Source organism: Salmo salar, chromosome ssa21 (genome assembly GCF_905237065.1).
Source record: "Salmo salar chromosome ssa21, Ssal_v3.1, whole genome shotgun sequence".
NCBI classification, from domain to species: Eukaryota; Metazoa; Chordata; class Actinopteri; order Salmoniformes; family Salmonidae; genus Salmo; species Salmo salar.
The window spans coordinates 23,097,693-23,114,942 of record NC_059462.1 but is presented as its reverse complement, the minus strand read 5'-3'; the positions used below and the strand labels follow the sequence as shown (position 1 = coordinate 23,114,942).

Genomic DNA, 17,250 nt, shown 5'->3' with positions numbered 1-17,250 from the left:
CACACAGTCTCCCTCTCTCTCTTCTCTATTACCTCAGTCTCTCCGTTATTCTTAATTGGTATGACTGAACACAGACACACACATTCTACTCTTTCTCTCTCTCTCTCTTTCTCTCTCCCTGACACACACACACACACACACACACACACACACACACACACACACACACACACACACACAGCCTGATAACTCTCCACGTCTCCTCCAGCTCCTCTGAGAGCCTGAGCTCTACTCTAATCTCTCACCCAGAGCCTCTACCTCTCATTGCTAATGAGGCTAACAGGGCCTATCTCTGTCTATGGGGATCTCGTTAGCTTTAGCTTTCACTGACTCACAACTTATTACGGGCCCAGCTGGGACTGTGATAAAGCTGCCTCTCGCTATCACAGACTTTTATAGATCTTAGGGTATTGTAGATGAAGGAGAAGCAAACTTTTTTTCCTAATTAGTCATTGTCTGGATGATGCAGTGGATTGGTACTCCGCTGTTGGCTATTGAGGGACTTATGCATTATAGTACAAGCTATACCCTGATACGAGGATTCCCTAGACCGATGGTGAAGGGGGCAACAACAACAATAACTTTGTGGGATTTCAAGAAAATGTTGTGCTGAGAAATGCTGACCAGTCATGTCCCATGCCAACTCGATCTCTGACCTTTGACCCCCCCCAGGAGAACAGAGCCAGAACGTATCGCTGATGCAGAGGATGTCAGACATGTTGTCCCGATGGTTCGAGGAGGCCAGCGAGGCCCAGAGCAGCCGGGGGACCACGCGCTCTCAGACACGCCCAAGAGGTGAGACACTGGGACGGTAGTGGTTGGTGGCCAGCTTAAATGGTACTTAGATCTGGTCTGTTGCCACAGATCTAGGATCAGACCTTAGTTGTTCGTTTGGGACACTAATTCTGGAGCTTAGTTTGCACCAGTGTTTTTTTTTTAAGTGGAAAATAATTTAATACAAAATAATGAAATAGAATACAATATAATACAACTGTTTGAAGATGTAAATTCTACTTGAAGTAACACTGAAAAGACATGCTTCAGAAAAAACCCTCAGAAAATGTAGGACAAAAAAAAACCATCTGTTCCATTTGTCTCCTCCAGGCACTCTTCCCCGTATAGAGGGGACTCTTACAACACCCACCATCCCAACGCTCCCTACAATACCCCCTCCACAACAAGCCAGAGCCCCAGAGGGCTCCATGGAAACAGAGGCCCCAGCCGTCGCCTCTGTACCTGTACCCCTCCCCAAGTCCACCTCAGAGTCATCGTCAACAGTTACAGCACCTCCCGCGTCAACCGGCTCGTCCATGGAGGGCTCGGTGCTCCCCTCCTCCCTCCCCTCCTCCCTCACCTCCTCCCTAGACTTAGAACAGAGGAGTCAGGCAGACATGGCTGTGACCCCCACGCCAACACCCACACCCACCACAGAGACTGCACTGTCTGGTAAGAATTGCGTGGAGAGAACACACACACACTGCGTACTCCCATAAGAGGGGCGAGTCATCATATTTGATTTGAGGGGAGCTAACCGGTGACTCATAGTAGACTCCCACAAGCAGACCAAAACACGTGTGTGTGTGTGTGTGTGTGTGTGTACCGTGTATGGTGTGTGGGAGCCGTGCCACTCAAGCAGCAGCCTTACCCTCTCCTTTTTCAACCATACTATTTCCTTTTATTTCCCTTTGTCTCCTTTGTTTACTTCTCCTCCTTCTCTTGTCTTCTGCCTCCATTCACTCTATCCCTCTCGTCTCTCTACCTCTCTGTCAGAGTACGGCCCTAACCGGCTGCCGGTAAGTCTAGTGTGTAGGCGTTTGCAGCGGTTGCTCCTGTTGGCCGACCCCCCAGGACAGAGCCAAACCCTTTCCTCCACCGTAGCCACTGAGATCCAATCAAGGGGGGCTGCTGCTGTTGGCGCTGCCACCGAGACGCCCCCCCCTACAGGTTACTTGCCACTCCAACCCGTCTCCTTCCTGCTTCCACTTAATATCCCCATACTTTTGGTCGAACGTTGCCCGCACAGATCCAGGATCATCTTACCCTACTGAATCTGACCTTATATCTGTCTAGGGGTCGTCTTCATCCTACTCCAATCCCCACACCCATACACCCTTTTCTCTCTTCTCCCTAACTCACCACCCCCTCTACCCAAATTCCCTTTCCTAATGTTCATATACACCTCACCCAAACCCCTTCCCACCAAACATGCACAACCCCCCCCCTCCCTTGCTGCTTGGGTAGTCCCGCCTGTAGCTCCCCTGTACGGTGTGGCATTTGGCACCCTCTGGCTGTGGAACACTGCTTCTGCACCCCCTCGGCATCAAAAGCAATATGAAGTGGTTGTACGCAGCTCCCCCGGGACTGCCATGCAGAATAAATATCAGCTCGCGCAGAGAAGCACGAGATTGAACTTCACTCAACTTTCTAGTTTTTCCCTTTAACAAATCATATTTTATTGGTCACATGCACATGATCAGCAGATGTTATTGCGGGTGTATATTGCCGGTGCGGTATAACCAATCAGAGCTGCAGTATCCCTATATGCAAATAGACCATTGCCATATATGGATCTGTGGCATTCACTTTGAACTGGACTGTGTTTACAGCATGAGTGGTTGATAGTAGATGCGCTTGTTTTGAGATCAAAGCTAGAGCTGCATGTAGCCACATGTGCACATTTGTTCATATTCTTTGCTTGTGGGTTATTAGCCCAGATATAGCTCATTTCTAGTCAGCAATGGGGCAGTGGTTTCTTCCTACAAAACGTGTGCATTTCTAGACATCTTTGAAAAGCAAGTCCAGTTAAGAGCATTTTTTCTGTCTTAAGGGGGCAGTGTTGTATTTTTAGACAGGCTTGAATAAGCTAGGTCTAGGCCTATATTGAACACCACACATTGGCTGCTACTGTAGGCTGAATGATAGAACAGCTATTTCAATGTAAAAAATTTATGGGATGCGTTTTCTCCATTGTGTTTGATGGTAGGCCACTCTGATAAGCATACATTATGATCAAACAGCCACAGTAGCCGACTTGGACACTGTTATAACTATAACTCAAAGCTGGTACAGCCTCAGTGTTCACAGTAAACACGCCAGAAGTTGCACAGAATTTTCACAACGTTCAAGTTTGTGCTCAGCAGACCTGACATCAGTGCCGAAAAATGTTGAGGGAACATTGACTACGACTATGGATGGTTAAGATTAAGATCAGATCTCTCTACAGCCTTTGTCTCAGATCTTCCAGGAGCTGATGTAACGATTGATGCATACACCCCCATGGTCTATTAATGTCATGTTGTACTAAGCTTCTTCACTCCGTCTGGTTCACATCACTTTCCAACTCACTTAACCCCATCCAGACACTCAAAGGGCCTTGGCTTGTGTTATGATTGTAGAATTCTTATAGTGTTGAAATATGAGAATACATACAGTATATAATGTAAGTGGCAACAATGATTTAGTTTTCTTTGTACTTAAACTAAATATGTCCACATTTGGACCTGAACATTTTAGCTTCAGTAATGGCGCAAGGCCTCGTCGGTGCTGTGAAATATCTGGGTTTACTGTAGACACTGATGAAGCTACTTTGTACACACCAATTGGTATTTTCATATTAAGGTGAAATAACATTGTTCATTCTCAATCCTCTACGATTTGCCTAATGCAACGCTGTAATATGTACGTACATAGCTTGAATTGCAGTGGAATGCACTGGCATCAGACCATGTGACATTGGGGTGGGAATCAATCAATATGTACTGGTAGCACATTTTTTGGTGAAGTCTATGAATCTAATTTGAGGTGGAGTTAAAGGTTTACCAATGATGAATCTCTGCATGATGCCCTTTTTGAGATGACTGGCTATTGCTCACGTAAGGTGACAGGTGTTTGGGCGTGACATGGGTTTTGGTCAGTGTGGTTTGACACTGGTATCCACTTAACAGGCATGGAGTGAGTGGATGTCAGTATTACTGTGAGGTCCATCAGACCATGACTTTGTTCTCACTCTGCCCTGTGAGAGTAACTTGAGATGCGTGAATAAGTTAAACTACTGTGTAAATCTTCCATTCAGCTCAAACCTTGAATCGCGCGTGTGATATATTTTTCAGCTCTGCACGTGTGGCACTCTACGGTCTCTGTTGAATCTCCCACAAGCTGTGTCTAGGGCAATTGCTGCTGTTTTATTCCCATATCAATATCAACTTGTCCTTCCTAACTCTTCCCAGCGTTGTTCATGTAGCCGTGTTTGTTAACTCTTCTTCCAGCTTGGCCTTGGTCCACTTTAAGCAGCATTTGAACTTTGACCTGAGCGTGACTATATGACCCCTGGTTTGACCTCCGACCTCTATGCCCGTTGTTTAGTGAGTCTTATTTGTGTTCCAGATTCTCCCTCATCTGTGGTTAACAAACAGCTGGGATCCATGACTCTGGATGAGCAGCAGGGTGCGTCTCCTCTCCTCTCTTTTCCTCCTATCTTTCTCTCGCTGACGCTCTCTCCCTCCCTCCTAAACTCTCTCCTTCTTTCCCTGTATCCCTGTAGTTTCTTCCTCTCTTTCTCTCCTTCTTTTGTATCTCTGTTTTCCTCTGTGCTTTCTGTCTCGTCTGTGTGACATTTAAAAAAATATATTCGCATGAGACTTCCGGCGTGCACCTTGCCCCTCCACCATCTTTACCTGAGAACATTTTCACTAGGCATGCATTCTAGTCACTTTTGGCCAACCCAGTCCCCAGGGCGGAGGCTGGTGTTGGCTATCTTCTCCAAGGCTCTCTTGTTGAACCTATAGCTTGAGATAATGTTTGGTCATTCGCCAGCCCTTGGGCTCCCGGTCTAAGGCACTGCATCTCAGTGCTAGAGGCGTCACTACAGACCCTGGTTTGATCCCGGGCTGTATCATAACCGGCTGTGATTGGGAGTCCCATAGGGCGGCGCACAATTGGCCCAGCGTCGTCTGGGTTAGGGTTTGGCCGGGGTAGGCCATCATTGTAAAATAAGAATTTGTTCTTAACTGACTTGCCTAGTTAAATAAAGGTTAAATTAAATAAAAATAAAGTATTGCTTTTATTTTGGACTCATAACACAATCTTGCTCCTCTTCTTCTGGCTTTTCACTCAGTCAAAGCCGTGCTGTAAATCATCTCACGCTCAGACCATTAACCTCTCAATGCAATCGTCCCTGTATTGGCTTATTTCACAGAACATTAACACAATATACCCGAGGATACAATGACATTCCAAGCCCCATTTTGTGATGAGCTATTGTGTGTGGTGGTAGTTTGAAAGGCTTGCGTTTTGACCCCTGTATATTTGTGTTGTTTCCTACTCACCTGTGTGATGTTGTGGTTCAGATCTGGGTCAAACACTGGCAAATGCTTGAGGTCCACTTGATTTAGCTTCACCGGCGTGCAGGGTGGTCGCTGTCCTATTGCTACCATTGTGATGGGCAAGTTAAATCAAGTGCACTTCACGTTTTTGAAAGTATATGATACATTGTATGTATTGCTCCTGTGGTTTGGGATGATTGAAACCATTCCACTCTTTCTCTGTGTATGGAATGCCTTGCACACTGTCAGTGTGAACTGTGTGTAGTAGACCTACACTAAAATGTTATTGTGTAACAAGACAGTCACTAGGAGGTGAGCGTACAGTGCAGCACAGAGGACTGAGTATGCACAGCAAATTTGAGATCAGAATTTTAACACAGTGTTAAATTCAGCACTTTCTTAGTGTGTATACAATAAAATCAAATTTTATGGGTCACATACAAATGGTTAGTTGATGTTAATGCGAGTGTAGCGAAATGCTTGTTCTTCTAGTTCTGACAGTGCAGTAATATCTAACAAGTAATTTAACAAATTCTCCAACAACTACCTAATACACACATCTAAAGGGGTGAATGAGAATGTGTACATATAAGTATATGGATGAGCGATGACCGAGCGGCATCGTCAAGGTGCAATAGATGGTATAAAATACAGTATATACATGTGATATAAGTAATGTAAGATATGTAAACATTATTAAAGTGGCATTATTTAAAGTGACATTGTTTAAAGTGACTAGTGATCCATTTATTGAAGTGGCCAGTGATTGGGTCTCCATGTAAACAGCAGCCTCTGAGTTAGTGATGGCTGTTTAGCAGACTGATGGCCTTGAAATAGAAGCTGTTTATCAGTCTCTCGGTCCCAGCTTTGATGCACCTGTACTGACCTCGCCTTCTGGATGATAGTGGTGTGAACAGGCAGTGGCTCAGGTGGTTGTTGTCCTTGATGATCTTTATGGACTTCCTGTGACATCGGGTGCTGTAGGTGTCATGGAGGGCAGGTAGTTTGCCCCTGGTGATGCGTTGTGCAGACCGCACTACCCTCTGGAGAGCCTTGCGGTTGAGAGCGGTGCAGTTGCCGTACCAGGCTGTGATACAGCCCGACAGGATACTCTCGATTGTGCATCTGTAAATGCATTCGTATACCCCTTGACTTGACCCCTTGACTTTTCCCACATTTTGTTACATTACAGCCTTATTCTAAAATCTATTATATTAAACATTTTCCTCATCAATCTACACACAATAACCCATAATGACAAAGCGAACGGGGATTTTATGGAAAAGTGTTTGTGGGAGGAAAGGCAACTCAAGGACCACTCCTGCAGCATATAGGCGCTCTTTGAATATACAGTGCATTCAGAATGTATTCAGACCGTTTCCCCTTTTCCACATTTTGTTACAGTACAGCCTTATTCATCAATCTACACACAATACCCCATAATGACAAAGCAAAACAGAATAATTTTTTGATTTATTAAAAATATAAAACAGAAATACCTTATTTATATTAGTATTCAGACCCTTTTGGTATGAGACTTGAAATTGAGCTCAGGTGCATCCTCTTTCCATTGATCATCCTTGAGATGTTTCTACAACTTGATTGGAGTCCACCTGTGGTAAATTCAATTGATTGGACATGGTTTGGAAAGGCACACACCTGTCTGTATAAGGTCCCACAGTTGACAGTGCATGTCAGAGCAAAAACCATGCCATGAGGTCAAAGGAATTGTCTGTAGAGCTCCAACACAGGATTGAGTTGAGGCACAGACCTGGGGAAGGGTACCAAAACATTTCTGCAGCATTGAAGGTCCCTAAGATCACGGTGGCTTCCATCATTCTTAAATGGAAGAAGTTTAGAACCACTAAGACTCTTCCTAGAGCTGGCCACCCGGCCAAACTGAGCAATCGGGGGAGAAGTGCCTTCCAGAAACTTCCAGAAGGACTACCATCTGTGCAGCACTCCACCAATCATGCCTTTATAGTAGAGTGGCCAGACAGAAGCCACTCCTCAGTAAAATGCACATGACAGCCCGCTTGGAGTTTGACAGAAGGCACCTAAAGTATTCTCTGGTCAGATGAACCCAAGATTGAACTCTCTGGCCTGAATGCCTAGCGTCACGTCTGGAGGAAATCTGGCACCATCCCTACGGTGAAGCATGGTGGTGGCAGCATCATGCTGTGGGGATGTTTTTCAGCAGCAGGGACAGGGAGACTAGTCAGGATCGAGGCAAAGATGAATTGAGCAAAGTACAGAGAAATCCTTTTTATTGTATTTTTTTTGTGTGTTGCCCTTTTTCTCCCCAGTTTTGTGGTATCCAATTGGTAGTTAGTCTTGTCTCATCGCTGCAACTCCCGTACGAACTCGGGAGAGGCGAAGGTCGAGAGTCATGCGTCCTCCGAAACACAACGCAACCAAGCCGCACTGCTTCTTGACACAATGCCCACTTAACCCGGAAGCCAGCAGCACCAATGTGTCAGAGGAAACACCGTACAGCTGGTGACCGTGTCAGCGTGCACTCTGCCCGGCCCGCCACAGGAGTCGCTAGTGTGCGATGGGACAAGGATATCCCTGCCGGCCAAATCCTCCCCTAACCCAGACGACACTGGTTCAATTGTGCGCCGCCCCGTGGGTCTCCCAGTTGCGTCCGACTGTGACAGAGCCTGGACTCAAACCCAGACTCTCTAGTGGCACAGCTAGCGCTGCAATGCAGTGCCTTAGACCACTGCGCCACTCGGGAGGCCAGAGTGATCCTTGATGAAGACCTGCTCAGGACTTCAGACTGGGGAAAAGGTTCACCTTCCAACCGGACAACGACCTTGGGTACAGCCAAGACAACACAGGAGTGGCTTCAGGACAAGTCTCAATGTCCTTGAGTGGCCCAGCCAGAGCCCGGACTTGAACCCGATCGAACATCTCTGGAAAGATGTAAAAAATAGCTGTGCCGCGATGCTCCCCATCCAACCTGATAAAGCTTGAGAGGATCTGCAGAGAAGAACGGGAGAAACTCCCCAAATACAGTTGTGCCAAGCTTGTAGCGTCATACCCAAGAAGGCTTGAGGCTGTGATCACTGCCAAAGGTGCTTCAACAAAGTACTGTGTAAAGGTTCTGAATACTTATGTGAATGTGATATTTCAGTTTTAAAGTTTTTAATAAATGTGCTAACATTTCTAGAAACCTGTTTTTGGTTTGTCATTATGGGGTATTGTGTGTAGATTGATGAGGAAGAAAACAAATGTAATCAATTTTAGAATAAGGCTGAAGTGTAAGAAAATGTGGAAAAGTATAGGGGTCTGAATATGTTCCGAATGCACTGTATATGACCCACCGAAATAGTGTTAAACCAACACTTTTCAAAGTGTTGATAAACTAACAGCCCAAGAGTTTTTGGTCTCCTAACATTATGGGTGTTATGAATTCCGACTTAAATTAGCACTTTATTAGAGCTGATGCTGTTACACTTCCTCAGTGTTAGGGAATTAACACCTGTGGTGTTACATAACCATTTTTTTTGTGTTTTAAGACTGTGGGGTGTAAAGCCTTATTCACATATTTATTTCACAGGGTGCCTTTTGAGTGAATTTTTAAGTTACCAGTACCACCCATGTCTGTGTTTGCTATTGACAGAGACATGATTGTTGCATTCGATGGCATTGTCTTGTAGCCTTCAGCAAGTGAATGCCTAAGTGAATATTATATCATAAAAATACAATTCTTTATGACAATACATTACTTTTATCATAAGGCAATACTTTGACAGCCTAGTTTTACCCAAACACAGTGGTCTGAAACTTCTGGTTTGCAGGCAACACATTATGCTGGCTTGCAAAGTGTTATATAATTCCTATTGGAATCCACTCAGATCTAGGATATTAAACAAATGGAACTTTTAATCACCCGCAATATGCAGTTAGAACGTCTGTCAAGGTATAAATGAGACTACCTAAACCATATAAACTGGAACAACCACCTCAATAATGGGTGAAATAAGTCCAACCACTTACAGATTGAATTATTGAAGTAAAATGTGTTATTTATCTTTGTGTATTATAAGATCAATTAATCAATGTGCATGCGGAAACATAGATATTAAACAAACTATTCTAAAAAGCAACCTGCAACAAAGCATCCTGGGAGATATGATCATGAGGGCCCTCCCACGTCTTTTTCACTCAGAGTTGACGCAGCAGAGTAACGATTCCACTGTGATTCAACTAACACTTAATTTATTCACCGCATATGGCGTCAATTTTAATCCCACAGGTTAACCTCACTTGAACAACACTCCGATATAACACTAGCAACACTTTTTTTTTACCTCAACACCAAGATTTTAACACCAGCAAATTTGCTGTGGCTTTTTTTGCATTGCCATTGACCTACCTCAAATAACAATGCTACATGTTGTCATCATATTAAATTGTCCTATATAGTAAAAAACATCAAATATAATCTAGTTGACATGTTTTTAACCAATACAACTACAGACTACATTCTGCAAAGTGCTAACACTGAAATGGAATACAAAGTGGTTTTATCTATTTTCTAAAATATTTTTAGTCTACACACTAGTTCAAAAGCAACCAATGATTATTGTTTTATCACAGTCTCAAATGTACCCAATGTCTTACGATGAATAACTGGGTTGAAAATGTATGGAGGCTAGTAGTGATTTTTACTTTGGTAACCAGGAGCCACTCAAAGACAAAACTATTGTCATATATAAAGCTAATATATTCCACTTTATTAAATAATCTATATTTTTCTACTTCCCTTTCTTGCTCTCGCTCGCTCTCTCTGTCTCTGTCTCTCAGGAGCATCAGAAGCTGTGAGTGTGGAGCGAAGTGCTGGAGCGAGTTCAATCAAGGTGAAAACCCAGTCTGTATCTGCCAGTGTAGCTGGAACCTCGACCGGGGCACCCAGTAGCAGTACTGGACCAGGAGGTAGCCGAACCAGCACAGCAGAACCAGTCCTGAGTTTACACTACAGCACTGAGGGAACCACCACCAGCACCATCAAACTGGACTTCACTGACGAGTGGTGAGCAAGCGACTCTCTGACTCCACAGCTTAAAAGGCCAGAAGCACAACTTTACCCTATTCAAACTTTGAGCTGATTTCACAGACCCAGGTTAAGCCTACTGCTGGAATGAAAAGCACGCTCCATGGAGATGTTTTGTTGTTGTGACTTTGTTTTATTATTGTCATTTTTATAAGACCTTACAAACACAACACAAAAACAAACAAACAAAACGGCCACTATACCAAACATTCTTTAAAGTGATCAACATACACTACATGGCCAAATGTATGTGGACACCTGCTCGTCAAACATGTCATTCCAAAATCATGGGCATTAATATGGAGTTGGTCCCCCCTTTGCTGCTATAACAGCCTCCACTCTTCTGGGAAGGCTTTCCACTAGATGTTGGAACATTACTGCAGGGACTTGCTTTCATTCAGCCACAAGAACATTAGTGAGGTCGGGCACTGATGTTGGACGATTAGGTCTGGCTCGCAGTCGGTGTACAATTCATCTTAAAGGTGTTTGATGGAGTTGAGGTCAGGGCTCTGTGCAGGCCAGTCAAGTTCTTCCACATCGATCTCATCAAACCATTTCTGTATGGAACTCGCTTTTTCCACGGGGGCATTGTCATGCTGAAAAAGTTGGAAGCACAGAATCGTCTAGAATGTCATTGTAAAATACATTTTGATTGGTCACATACACATGGTCAGCAGATGTTATTGCGAGTGTAGCGAAATGCTTGTGCTTCTAGTTCCAACAGTACAGCAATATCTATCAATTAATATCTAACATGTAATCTAACAATTCCACAACAACTACCTAATACACACAAAACTAAGTAAGGGATGGAATAAGAATATATAAATATATAGATGAGCGATGACTGAGCGGCATAGGCAAGATGCAATTGATGGTATAAAATACAGTATATACATATGAGATGAGTAATGCAAGATATGTAAACATTATTAAAGTGGCATTATTAAAGTGACTAGTGATCCATTTATTAAAGTGGCCAATGATTTCAAGGCTGTATGTACAGTTGAAGTTGGAAGTTTACATACACTTAGGTTGGAGTCATTATAACTCGTTTTTCAATCACTCCACAAATTTCTTGTTAACAAACTATAGTTTTGCCAAGTCGGTTAGGACATCTACTTTGTGCATGACACAAGTAACTTTTTCCAACAAATATTTACAGACAGATTATTCCACTTATAATTCACTGTATCACAATTCCAGCGGGTCAGAAGTTTACATACACTAAGTTGACTGTGCCTTTAAACAGCTTGGGAAATTCCAGAAAATTATGTCATGGCTTTAGAAGCTTCTGATAGGCTAATTGACATAATTTGAGTCAATTGGAGGTGTATCTGTGGATGTATTTCAAGGCCTACCTTCAAACTCAGTACGTCTTTGTTTGACATCATGGGAACAACAAAAGAAATCAGCCAAGACCTCAGAAAAACAATTGTAGACCTCCACAAGTCTGGTTCATCCTTGGGAGCAATTTCCAAACACCTGAAGGTACCACGTTCATCTGTACAAACCGCTCAGGAAGGAGATGCGTTCTGTCTCCTAGAGATTGCGAAAAGGGCAAATCATTCCCAGAACAACAGCAAAGGACCTTGTGAAGATGCTGGAGGAAACAGGTAGAAAAGTATCTATATCCACAGTAAAACGAGTCCTATATCGACATAACCTGAAAGGCCGCTCAGCAAAGAAGAAGCCACTGCTCCAAAACCGCCATAAAAAAAACAGACTATGGTTTGCAAATGCACATCGGGACAAAGATTGTACTTTTTGGAGAAATGTCCTCTGGTCTGTTGAAACAAATATAGAACTGTTTGGCCATAATGACCATCATTATGTTTGGAGGAAAAAGGGGGATGCTTGCAAGCCGAAGAACACCATCCCAACCGTGAAGCACAGGGGTGGCAGCATCATGTTGTGGGTGTGCTTTGTTGCAGGAGGGACTGTTGCACTTCACAAAATAGATGGCATCATGAGGGAGGAAAATGATGTGGATATATTGAAGTAACATTTCAAGGCATCAGTCAGGAAGTTAAAGCTTGGTCGCAAATGGGTCTTCCAAATGGACAATGACCGCAAGCATACTTCCAAAGTTGTGGCAAAATGGCTTAAGGACAACAAAGTCAAGGTATTGGAGTGGCCATCACAAAGCCCTGAATCAATCCTATAGAACATTTGTGGGCAGAACTGAAAAACCGTGTGCGAGCAAGGAGGCCTACAAACCTGACTCAGTTACACCAGCTCTGTCAAGAGGAATGGGCCAAAATTCACCCAACTTATTGTGGGAAGTTTGTGGAAGGCTACCCGACATTTGACCCAAGTTAAACAATTTAAAGGCAATACTACCAAATACTAATTGAGTGAATGTAAACTTCTGACCCACTGGGAATGTGATGAAATAAATAAAAGCTTAAATAAATAATTCTCTCTACTATTATTCTGACATTTCACATTCTTAAAATAAAGTGGTGATCCTAACTGACCTAACACAGGGAATTTTTACTTGGATTACATGTCAGGATTTGTGAAAAACAGTTTAAATGTATTTGGCTAAGGTGTATGTAAACTTCCCGCCTTCAACTGTAGGTAGCAGCCTCTTTGTGTTAGTGATGGCTGTTTAACAGTCTAATGGCCTTGAGATAGAAGCTGTTTTTCAGTCTCTCGGTCCCAGTTTTGATGCACCTGTACTGACCTCGCCTTCTGGATGTATGCTGTGGCGTTAAGATTTCCCTTCACTGAAATGAAGAGGCCTAGCCCGAACCATGAAAAACAGCCCCAGACCATTATTCCTCCTCCACCAAACTTTACAGTTGGCACTATGCATTTTGGCAGGTAGCGTTCTACTGGCATTCGCCAAACCCAGATTCGTCCGTCGGACTGCCAGATGATGAAGCTTGATTCATCACTCCAAAGAATGTGTTTCCACTGCTCCAGAGTCTAATGGTGGAGAGCTTTATACCACTCCAGCTGACGCTTGTCATTGTGCATGGTGATCTTAGGCTTGTGTGCGGCTGCTCGGCCATGGAAATCCATTTCATGAAGCTCCCAACTAACAGTTCTTGTGCTGACGCTTCCAGAGGCAGTTTGGAACTCGGTAGTGAGTGATGCAACTGAGGACATACGATTTTCATGCGCTTCAGCACTCAGCTGTCTCGTTCTGTGAGCTTGTGTGGCCTACCACTTCACGGCTAAGCCGTTGTTGCTTCTAGACATTTCCACTTCACGATAACAGCACTTACAGTTGACCAGGGCAGCTCTAGCAGGGCAGTTATTTGGTGAACTGACTTGTTGGGAAGGTGGCATCCTGTGACAATGCCACGTTGAAAGTTACTTATCTCTTCAGTACGGGCCATTCTACTGCCAATGTTTGTGGCAGTGTGCTCGATTTTATACACCTGTCAGCAATGGGTGTAGCTGAAATAGCCAAATCCACTAATTTGAAGAGGTGTCCACATACTTTGGACCATGTAGTTTTTGTCTTCCAAATTCTATAAAATATTTCAGTTTTTTGTTTAACTTTATAATATACAAAATCTAAAGGGATGTAACTGTAGTGCCACGAAAAAGTATTTGGCCCCTTTCTAATTTTCTCTACTTTTGCATATTTTCAATGCTTAATGTTATCAGATCTTCAACCAAAGGGAACCTGAGTGAACAAATAACACAACAATTATATACTTATTTAATTTATTTCATTAACAGATTTATGCAACACCAATGCCCAAGTGAAAAGTAATTGCCCCCTTACACTCAATAACAGGTTGTGCCACCTTTATCTACAATGACTCCAACCAAACGCTTCCTGTAGTTGTTGATCAGTCTCTCACATTGCTGTGGAAGAATTTTGGCCCACTCTAGGTCTGCGCTAGTCAAAGTCCAGCCCTAATCCCAATTGAGATGTTGCGAAAGGACTTGAAACAAGCAGTTCATACTTGAAAACCCACAAATGTCGATGAGTTACAGCAGTTCTGCATGGAAGAGAGGGCCAAAATTCCTCCACAGCGACATGAGACTGATCAACAACGACAAATATAGTTGGAGAGCAGGCCATTTTATTTAAAAAGTTGGATGGAATAGAAACTGTCAGGGCCTGGAATAAATACGTCAACCTTGGTAATATATTCCTTTTGATTATGTTGACCCTAACCCGAGTGGCGCAGCGGTCTAAGGCACTGCATCTCAGTGCAAGAGGCGTCACTACATTCCCTGGTTCGAATCCAGGCTGTTTCACATCCGGCCGTGATTGGGAGTCCCATAGGGAGGAGCACAATTGGCTCAGTGTCGTCCAGGTTTCGCCGGGGTAGCCGTCATTGCAATTAAGAGTTTGTTCTTAACTGACTTGCCTAGTTAAATAAAATAAAAATACCTAACATATAGGGAGAGATCTCAATCTCTGAACATGGAATCCAATCTGTTAAAACAGTTGATTTTGTATGCCTCCTCCAGATTGCTTGGTGTCAGTACACACAGGTATTTCATGATTCTTTGTCCATTTCCCCTTAAATGTACTTTCTACGCTTGAGAAGTCATGATTAGAAATGGGCATTATTTTAGTTTTCCCCCAATTCCCTTTGAATCTGTATACAGAACCATATGTGTCCAATGGTAGTGAAAGAAATGACAGAGAATGTTCAGATGAATAAAGTGAAACGTCATCTGCGTACAATGATATCACATGTTGATCTCCACCAATCTATATGCCCCAGTTTGAGCCATGAGTTCTAATTATTGATGATGTGGCTGAAGAAAATAAATAACTAGACAAAGGGGATCCCTCCCTGGCTTGTCCCTCTTGATAACTTAAATTATTCAAAGATCAGTCCATTTGTTTGTATAGATGCTTTGGGGGGATTTGTACAATAGCTCAATCCAGGAAATAAATACCGGACCAAAACTACTATTTCTATGCGACAAGCCAATACTTTAGCAATGATTTTGTAATCCACATTCAAAAGTGATACTGGGCGGAAGGATCCTTATCTATCTTTTTAAGTAGGGGGATTGTAGCCAAACATAGTGACTGTTTTGCAAACATTTCTACAAACCTGTTTTCGCTTTGTCTTTATGGGGTATTGTGTGTAGATTGAGGATTTTTTATTCATTTAATCCATTTTAGAATAAGGCTGTAGGCTAACCATGTGGGTCTGAATACTTTCCAAATGCACTGTAGACCCATCTCTTTGTTGTTGTGGTTTAATACCTTAGACATATTAGGAAGAGGAGTTTAGTTGATGACTTGTCTAGAGTTGCATCCCGCACACAATTACCCCCCCCCAATATAATATTCCCATTACATTGAGGCAATAACAATTCAGTAAAAGTGTATTTTTCTTGTGCCAGATTTTCCTAGGTAGTTTTAAATGGGACTTTTTTTTCATCAATGAGAATTGATGCTCCTTTGGATCCTGAGGAGTAGGTTGAGGAGAATGCCAACCCATCCCAAACTCGTCCAAACCTTTAACTTTCTATTTCTGATATGTGAGTTTCTTGTAAAAAAAAAAACCCTGATGTTTGGCTGGCTGCACAATTCCATTGACATTCCATGTCACACATGTTAATGTATTCATATCTAAAGTATTATCCACAACACGGGATGTTGAGATGAGTCTTTACATATTTTCTGTCTCATTGACTGTACATTATGTAAGGTGTTGATACACTACCGTAATTTCCGGTCTATTGAGAGCACCTCAATATAAGCCGCACCCACTGAATTTAGAAAAAATTATTATTTTGAACATAAATAAGCTGCACATGTCTATAAGCCGCAGGTGCCTACCGGTACATTGAAACAAATGAACTTTACACAGGCTTTAACGAAACACGGCTTGTAATAAAAATAAATAGGCTTTAACGAAACACGGCTTGTAACAAAAATAAATAGGCTTTAACGAAACACGGCTTGTAACAAAAAATAAAAAATTTGCAGTAAACAGTAGCCTACCAAGAAAGTCATTGGTCACTATCTTCCTCCTCCTGTGCACTGAAACCACTGAAGTCATCTCCTTTCAAAAAAAATTTAAAGCGGGAAAAATCCATATATTAACCGCGTCATTGTTTAAGCCGCGAGGTTCAAAGCGTGGGAAAAAAGTTGCGGCTTATAGTCCGGAAATTACGGTACATAAACAGCTACAATAAAAATGGTGTTGATCAATCCTCAAGCTTCTTAGTGGGCATGTATTCACAATACATACAAATCTTAACAAAACAATCAATCCCTCGTGTTCCTAGTTACCCTCTTTCCCTTTGATGCTTCCTACATAAATCTGTCCTGTACTGTTGCACAGGTGAGAAAGCAACCTTTTTGGTGCCTCCGTAGGCAATACAAAGAAATATATATATATATATATATATATATAGTCTTGGCCAGACTTACTTGCTCTATAGTCAGCCACAAATGTCCTATTTTAAGTACGGTGAGTTATGAAGGAGAGAGAAAAAAAAGAATAAATATACAGTTGAAGTCGGAGGTTTACATACACCTCAGCCAAGTACATTTAAACTCCGTTTTTCACAATTCCTGACATTTCATCCTAGTAAAAATTCCCTGTCTTAGGTCAGTTCGGATCACCACTTTTTTTAAAGAATGTGAAATGTCAGAATAATAGTAGAGAGAATGATTTATTTCAGCTTTTATTTCTTTCATCACATTCCCAGTGGGTCAGAAGTTTACATGCACTCAATCAGTATTTGGTAGCATTGCCTTTAAATTGCTTAACTTAGGTCAAATGTTTCGGGTAGCCTTCCACAAGCTTCCCACAATAAGTTGGGGGAATTTTGGCCCATTCCTGCTGACAGAACTGGTGTAACTGAGTCAGGTTTGTAGGCCTCCTTGCTCGCACATGCTTTTTCAGTTCTGCCCACAAATTT

The 17,250-nt window shown here is 42.7% G+C and overlaps 1 protein-coding gene across 6 annotated transcripts in view; it reads left to right on the top strand.

Annotated features, from left to right (window-relative positions):
- LOC106581957 (DDB1- and CUL4-associated factor 6) overlaps positions 1-17,250 on the top strand; it is a 70,594-nt gene that overhangs the window by 37,257 nt on the left and 16,087 nt on the right. For 4 of the 6 annotated variants that reach the window (XM_014164535.2, XM_014164532.2, XM_014164533.2 and 1 more), the window contains exons 9-13: positions 673-795; positions 1,105-1,446; positions 1,771-1,944; positions 4,384-4,443; positions 10,137-10,362. In XM_014164535.2, coding sequence (XP_014020010.1) covers positions 673-795; positions 1,105-1,446; positions 1,771-1,944; positions 4,384-4,443; positions 10,137-10,362 — 925 coding nt within the window. The remainder of the gene's footprint in view (positions 1-672; positions 796-1,104; positions 1,447-1,770; positions 1,945-4,383; positions 4,444-10,136; positions 10,363-17,250) is intronic. The other 2 variants (XM_014164537.2, XM_014164538.2) reach the window with 2 other exon arrangements.